The 8,633-nt window shown below is 31.1% G+C and overlaps 1 protein-coding gene across 1 annotated transcript; it reads left to right on the forward strand.

The window, feature by feature from the left end:
- The first annotated feature begins 223 nt into the window (after nucleotides 1–223).
- LOC149217281 (uncharacterized) lies at nucleotides 224–1,238 on the forward strand. Its single transcript, XM_089391337.1, has 2 exons — nucleotides 224–591; nucleotides 961–1,238. The coding sequence occupies exons 1-2, from the start codon at nucleotides 273–275 to the stop codon at nucleotides 975–977; spliced, it is 336 nt and encodes a 111-aa protein (XP_089247463.1). The 5' UTR covers nucleotides 224–272; the 3' UTR covers nucleotides 978–1,238.
- The last annotated feature ends 7,395 nt before the right edge of the window (nucleotides 1,239–8,633 follow it).

The following is an 8,633-nucleotide window of genomic DNA, read 5'->3' on the forward strand; positions in this document are numbered from 1 at the left end:
TATAATGCCCTGCTTGGGCAGCGGCGTTCGACGCGACCGGGAAGGTGGAAGAATCGACATCGCATCCATAAAGCAACTCCACATTGTTCAGTGCGCCCTCCATTGGTATTTGAAATCATAAATCCAAGAATTTATCGACCAGTGGAAGTGCACGTGCTTGCCTGACATTTGATCATATTTCTGAGTAACAACTATATATTCACTCACTCCCACTCAATGCTCAGAGTGGAATTTGCTTTGCAGTCGAGACTATCAGACATTGATAACAAGCAATGGCCTTCTCTTTCACAAAGCTATTTGTCGTCCTGCTCATTCTGGGTGCTGTTTTGGGAACAAATGGAGCGGGTCAATGTGTGGTGGAGTGGGAGGCGTTGAAGCTGGCGCCGTGCATGGACGCCGCTCAGAACGCAAACGCTCCCGTCTCAGCCAGCTGCTGCAACGCCGTTCACAAGTTCTCCACCGATCCCGCCTGCCTCTGCTCTGTCTTGCTCTCTAAAACAGCCAAAGCTGCAGGGATCGATCCAGCCATCGCCCTGTCTCTCCCCAAGCGTTGCCAATTCTCTGACAGACCCGTTGGTTACAAATGTGGAGGTAAAATGAAACAAAATTTATTTATATTTTTATTTTCGTGGAAATATTAATTTATCGAAATAAAAGATTTTGAAATATTTTAGAAATTCTAATTTAATAATTTGAATTTATTTTTTTATCAAATTTGTAAAATATATCAAAATTTATAATCATGATTATATTAAAGTGATTTATATACCATTAATATACAACTTGAATGAGTTTAATGGTTAAAGCATGTGATTTCTTTTAAGAAGTCACAAGTTCAAAATCAGAATAAAATAGAGTATGTAAAATCGAAATTAATGATAAAACTTACTTTCATATTACATTATGACGTAATAAAAACGCCTTAGAACCCAATATAACAATAATGGTTTTTGTTTGCAGCCTACACTGTGCCCTAAAGAGATGAACAAGCTGCATACTACGTAAACTGTACTAAGCTGGGCTAGCGTATGGACGTGTGCGCGGGCTTACGTAATAATAACAATAAGACAATGGAGCTGCATGTATGTAATCGCTCTGGGATCGTTGGGTTGGTTAATGCCCAATTTTTTTAAGGTGGGTTAATGCATATGTTATGTGTTATATGTAATATCTTACGTGTTATATGTAATATCTCTGGTTATATGTAATAAAAGAGATAAAATGTTTAGAATTTTTTATTTAGATTATGGAATGGTTAAATATTTTATAATTTTATATTAAGTTAAAGAAATTAATGATGTGGGACATTTGAGTATTTCACATAATTTTGGTGGGTGATTAAATGTATAAATTTTTAATTAGGTGTTAAGTTTAATATATATTTTATTTATTTATTTTATTTTCTTCAAAATTTAGTATAAATTTATTAGAATAATATATTTTTATATAATTTAGATTTTTAAGAATTTATTTTATTTAAAAATAATGGTATAAAATTTAGCAATAAAAAATATGAGCAATTTATTTCTTACAAACACAATTTTAACTAATAGCTACCCAGTTTAATGGCAGAGTTTTGTTGTTTTTTCTTTATAAAAAAATAAATAAAGGAAAACATATACAACCGTTCTTGATTACTTAAAGTAACTGGGATCTGCTAGAGCATGAGTTTATTAAATTACTTTTACTTAATTAATTATTAAAATATATTAATGATAATAAAAACATATGATTGTGTTTAAAACTAATTAAATTCCACTTTATAATAATTTTATATTTATATTTTTAAATATATTACAGGTGCCATTATATGTTTTAATTCCCTAACATGTCCGTACAACATAAAGATGAATTCTTACATATGAATACCATGGACTCCGTGAATATCGTGCATTGTGTGAACCATGTACGTCTTATGGAAAGCGGCAATAAGGCAGTAACCAAGCATGAAGCTTTGCCAAAGGTTTAAAAAACTACTTTTGAATTTAGTAAAGGTTGATTGTAGATTTGTCATGTTTATTGGATGCAAGGAATTTGTAATCAAGATAATAATGTTCTTTCAAGGCTTTTAAAGCATTAATGCATTTGTTATCCACGGAACATAAATTTTGTTAAATTAATTTAAAAATTAAAATTAGAAAAGTAATATATTTATTAAAAATTAAAATTGAAAAATAATATATTTATTATATAATATTGAGTTAATAAATAATTTATCATTAAGTTGTAATTATCAAAATGAAAAATAAAAATAAAATTGAATATATATATTAGTATAGTTACATTTTTAAAGTAATTATTAGAATAAAATTGAATATATACTACTACAACTACATTATTAAAGTGGTTCATATTTATCAATAGACACAAATTTTCACCTTAAAAAAGTTTAATGAAATCGATTGATGTATATCAACAATTTTTAATAAGGTGGTTATGCTAATTGACAATTAACATGCAAGAGGAGAATTATTAGATCATGGTTGAACTTGATTGATTATGGTTCATTGTGGTTAAATAAGAGTGACCATGGTTGATCATGTTTAATTATAGTTGATTATGATTGATTATGGTTTACAATAGTTTACCATGGTTGACCATGCAAATAATTCTTAAACTTTGTTTGACCATGCTTAACAAAGGCTACCATGAGTGATTGTGGTTGTCTATGTTGACCGTGCTAATATGGTTGAAAATGGTTCAATATGGTTTGATCATGGTTGACTATGGTTGATCACGTTTGATCGTGGTTGACTATGGTTGACCACATTGACCATTGTTGAGTTGGCTTCACAACGATTGAACATGTTGAGCTTGTTTGACCATGGTTGAGCTTGCTTGATCATGGTCGAGCTCGCTCGATCATGGTTGACCATGGTTGACCATGTTGATGATGGTTGATTATGGTTGTACATGTTGACCATGCTTGACCATGTTTAATCATGATTGACCATGTTTTACCATGCTTGACCATGTTTACCATGCTTGACCTTAGGTTGATTTGACCATGCATACCATGCTTTGATAATGGTTGACAATGCTTGACTATGTTTGATCATACCTGACCATATTTGACCATGCAAAATATGCTTAACAATGTAAACCATGTTGACCATGATTGATTATAGTTGACTATAGTGGACCATGGTCAAGCATACTTACCATGGTTTAATGGTTGACTGTAGGTGAACATGGCTGACCATGGTTGTCAACTTTTAACTATAGATGATTATAAATGACCATGTTGTCTATGGTAGACCTAGTTTAGCCATGTTGACAATGGTTTACTAGGTAAACCATGTTGACCACGTTTAACAATGTAGACTATAGTTTGATGATGTTTAACTTTGGTTCACTACGATTGGCCATGTTGACCATGGAAAGCCATGTTGTCTCTGGTTGATGATGGTTGACCATGTTTAACCATGGTCAAGTATGGGTGGCTATGGTTAACCATGCTCGACCATGCATCGCCATTTAATAAACAAAAGACATCACAATGTGAAAAAAAAAATATATGTGTCATAATGTGGCGAACAAAATCGTGGTCAATTATGGTCATCCATAATTAATTCAGCTAATCATGTTTGACCATGGTCAAGCATGGGAAAATATGGTTGACCAAATTAACATTGGATGACTATGGTTGACCATGGTTTTTCTCATTGCATAATGATGTCAATATTTATTCATTGCATTACAATGTCATTTTATATTTCTCATATTACGATGTCATTTTTTTATCGTCATATTGTGATGTCGAATTTTGTTCATCACATTGCAATATTGATTTTTATTCATCACATTGTAATGTTGATTTTAGTTTTCTGCATTATGACATCATTTTTTATTCTTCACATTGCAATGTCATGTTTAGTTTGTCATATTATGACATCATTTTTTGTTCATCACATTGCAATGTTAATTTTGTTCTTTACATTGTGACATCATTTTTTTCATCACTTTGAGACAATGATATCTGGACACATAGTGACATGGATTTTTGTTCATCATGTTGAAAGTGGATTTTTGTTCATCACATTGTAATGTTAATTTTTTTGTTGCATTGCAATGATGACGTATATTCATCATGTTGCAACGTAGATTTTAATTTGTTGCACTACTACTTTTTTATTCATCATATGGCGACACCTTTTTTTGTCACATTACAAAGTTGATTTTTCTTCGTCACATTGTGACATCAACTTTTGTAAAATCACATTGAGAGATCAATTTTATGTCCATCACATTGTGATTTCAGTTATTGATCATCATAATGTGACGTGAATTTTTGTTTTTAATTTGCAACGTTGATGTTTTTCATTGCTAAATATAATGATGGTTTTTGTTAAACATATTTTAATGTCAATCTCTATCAACACCAATTTTAGTTCATCGCATTATGATGTTAATTTTTGTTTGTTACATTGGGATGTCAATTTTTGTTAATCACATTGCAACATCAATTCTTGTTCATAAAATTGTGATGTCAATTTTTGTTCATAACATTTTGACACCAATTTTTGTTTGTTAGAATGTGATATTGATTGCTTTTCATCACATTCTGACATTGATTTTTTTCATCAAATTGTGACAGATTTTGTTCATCACGTTGTTTCATAAACTTTTATTCATCAAATTACGATGTCATTCATGCTTGCATGAGATATTCATTCTTCCTCATGTATCATGTCTAACCCATCCTTTATGTGTTTTTTTAGTTAACTTGGGATTTATTATCCCTAATACATGCAGAGGATAAACACATTTGATATTGTGTTGACTTGAGATTAGTTCTATCTTTGACTAAAAATTAAATTGTTATCCCCAAAGTTAACATTAGTGAAACAATTCAAATTATTTTTTAAAAATATTTTATTTTATTTATCATTAATTTCATGGGCTCTAATCTTATTTCTCTTATTGTGTAATGATTATTCATTTTTACTCCTCCTTGGGCGCGATGGACTGTTGTGCAACCCAGCTGGATAGTATTGCAACGCACTTGTCGAAGGAGTTGTCTATAATGTGACTTTTTGGAGATTCCGGTGACGAAATCCGGCGGAAGAAATTGAGGTTAAATCTTGATTTCTTGCAGTTAAAATGGTTTTTTAACTGCATATTTGGATTCAGCACCCTCGAAAACCCCTGGGACGATTTCATTGTGCAGAAACTAGCTATCAAACTTGCAATTCCAATAAATTCCTGCCGGATTTCGACCGGAAAAACCCGCCGGAAAGGTTTTCAAAAAGTCGCGTTATAGACAACTGCCTTGTCGAACCCTCTAGACTTGGATGGAAGCCCTCCTCCGTTGCCACTTAGATAAACGTGTCAACATCATTGAACTTAGCCACTTGAACCAGTCATTTAATTGTATGATTCCCCTGTCACATTGTGGGTGATGTGTAGCCCTATCGATGTTCTAGATGACATGTGCTTTTAATCAACAGTGGATGTGTTTTTAGAGTGAGTTTCCGTAACACCCTTGGCGACCTCTTCGTCGTTAAGATTTATTTGAGGTTGTGCCAGTGAGGGTTTCGTGGTATGCAATTCTTTTCATTTTCTATGAAGAAAAGAATCATTATAATTCCTTACGCCTGTTGGGTGGTTTCGGTTTCGTAGATCTGCACCTAGTCTTGGCTTCAGAATTTTCCATAGGAAACTTACCGGTTTATTACATAGGTAAATCACTCTCGGAGCTGAACTCAACTTTCTTTCCTGTTCTCTATGATTTTGCGTTCTTTTATATATATATATAACAGTGCAAAATTCCTTCCACTCTATTTTTTTCTCCTAATTACACTTTGGGTTAAGGTTTTGTAGGTGGAAACTCTAAGCTAGAATTGTGGTAATATGACGCTTCAAATTTAAGCTTCTAAGGCAAGCGCGCCCTCTCCAAATTCTACCATGTACATTTTATTATATATATATATTTTAACTACTCGATTGTAGTGTATTGGATGGTATTTCATGCATTTTAGCTCTATCTCTTGGTGTCATTCTCATTATTTATTTTATCATTGCAAGAAAAATTGAGAAGAGTAGTGTAAGGCAGGGTAAAATAGAGCAAATGATCTCATACATCTGTAAGGTCGTTCGACGGCAGACGAAGCAACGATGTTATAATACTTTGAACCACTCAAAGAATTCCTCTCGACTCTTAGTTGAATTTATTTCTCAAGTTGTTATGTGACCCTCGACCTTACTTTCTTTTGAGTTGTTTTTGTCCAGGTACAGATAAATTTTTGGCCTACTTGGTTTTTTCTACAAGTATAAATGGTCGTCCACCATAAATATTGTTTTTCTTTTACTTGGTTTCTTAGCAAGAAATTTTTTTCATTGTTCTAAATTTTTTTCTTTTCATTGAATTTTGGTTCTATGGTAGCTTTGAACTTCTTTGAGCATTCTCTCTATGCCGGTGAGGGTTTCCCACTAATTCTCAATAGAAGACAGGTTGTTTATATGCTTGAATTTTTTTTAAAGTTCCAGTTTGGGGTTAATATTCTGAGTTGTATGACTCATTTTCTTGAATTTAAGGAAATGAAACCCTGGGCTCGTCCACAAATGGGTCATCTAGCATGGAATTTCCATGGAATATTATCACTATATGTATATAAATATTTTATCTCGGAAAATATTGTTTGAAGTTTTATAATCTAAGGCATTTTGTTCTTAATAAAAAACCTCCACATTGAATAGTTTCCTAGTTGCTTTTCCTACTATTGGAACTTATTATTTTCTAGAAAATATTTTGATGAGTCACTACCTTAATATGTTTTATTTTGAAATTTTAAACATTTTGTAAATTATATTTTTTGTTTTAGTAAGAGGGAAACGGTAATTATTTCTATGTTTTGTTATTTTCTTCTAACATTCTAAATTTAGTTTTTGGAAAAGTACAAAGCATGTGAAAATTTAGGTGTCATGTTCAAAGCTAAAATTCATTATATATATGTGTGTGTGTGAATCTAGGTTACACTTTTTGGCAAGAGAGGATGTGTTTTGGGAGAAAAACAATAGCTTGATTGAGCCATTTTAAGTTCTTCATCAAGCTATTTGAGGGATTAAAGATAGATCAAACGAGCATTAAAAAAGATCATCGATTAATCTTCTATGTAACCCGAGGTTATCTAGGAGCTTGATCAAGCTAGTGGCTCAATCGAGCCATGTTTTTGAAATTTCTCGCCAATACAACCTAAGCGCAAAATTAAAAAACATTGTATGATCGAGCCTTAAAGCTAGATCAAGCCTCTCTTTAACCATGTTAAGGGCTCAATAAAGGGTTTCTTAAACCCTTGATCGAGCTATTTTAAATTTTATTTCAAGCACTTGATCATGTGTTTTGAGCACTCGATCGAGTTGTCGACGACCTAAAAAGCATAGATTTAGCTCCCCTTCTATAGTTTTCTCTACAACACTGTTGTGTAACCTGGCAAACTTAACACAAAATTTGTCCTTAGGTAGCGAAGTTGATCATATTAGATTTGTGAAGGAATCCTCTATCCAATGACATATTAGTTTGACATTTTTGAATTTATATGATATTTTTCATCTAATTTCTTTTAAGCATAATGCTTGAAAAAAATTTGGATAGTTTCAAAGGGACTGAATAAAAAATTAATAACATAAAATATACAAAATGAAAAAGATATCAACCTCTTCATTTATGAGTCCTCTTCAAAATGGTATTGTTGGTTTTTGAATTTGTTTAAATAGTAGAAAAAAATATTACGTGAACACAGGCGTTTGAAAAATGCAATTGAAATATTAATTTGTCAACTTCGAAAAATAATAAAAAATGTACTTTTGCATAGAAAAATAAAGTTTTAATAGTCATACCCTATTTCTCTCTGTGTAGATTATATATATATATATATATCTATATATATATATATATATATATATATATATATATATATATATATATCTATATATATCTATATATATATATATATATATATATATATATATATATATATATAAGATATGCTACATGAACACATGCATACATCTTAAGATATGCGAAAATTTGCAAGGACAAACATTTCATTTAATGGAAAATTGATAGATTATACGACACTAATTTTTTTGCAAAAAATATCATTAGGACAACAACATAATTCTACACAATTTTCCTTTTTACTCCAAATCAAAATTCACAATGCTTATATAAATTTTGACGACTTCAATTCGATAATAAACTTTTGAAATTTCATCACCACATTTGGCTCAAAAGTGTAACCCATCTTCATACATTCCCTCTGTATATCTATGTATAAAATAAAATTCTATTAATTAAACAACAAAATTAATTTCATTCCTAAAACCTCATAAACAAGGGATTCTTGAATTTAAAAGTTATCATAAAGTTGTTCATGATCTTCACTGACATTATTTTAACTAATCGAGAGAGCTAATGTGGGATGGGAACTAACAAACTTGATTATTGAAGGCATAACTATTTACATCCCCATTTATAGAAAACGAGAAATGATAATTAGATTAAAAGAGTATTGTATCACAAATGTAATCGAAAGGCGTAGCATAAAATTATATAAACAAAAAATTATTCATATTTATTATTGTCTTTAAAAAAATATTAAATGAAAATTTTATATGTGCCATTCTAACAT

Source organism: Pinus tabuliformis, chromosome 1_1 (genome assembly GCF_031772625.1).
Source record: "Pinus tabuliformis cultivar Carrire ecotype Pingquan chromosome 1_1, CPIR1, whole genome shotgun sequence".
In the NCBI taxonomy this organism is placed as follows: domain Eukaryota; kingdom Viridiplantae; phylum Streptophyta; class Pinopsida; order Pinales; family Pinaceae; genus Pinus; species Pinus tabuliformis.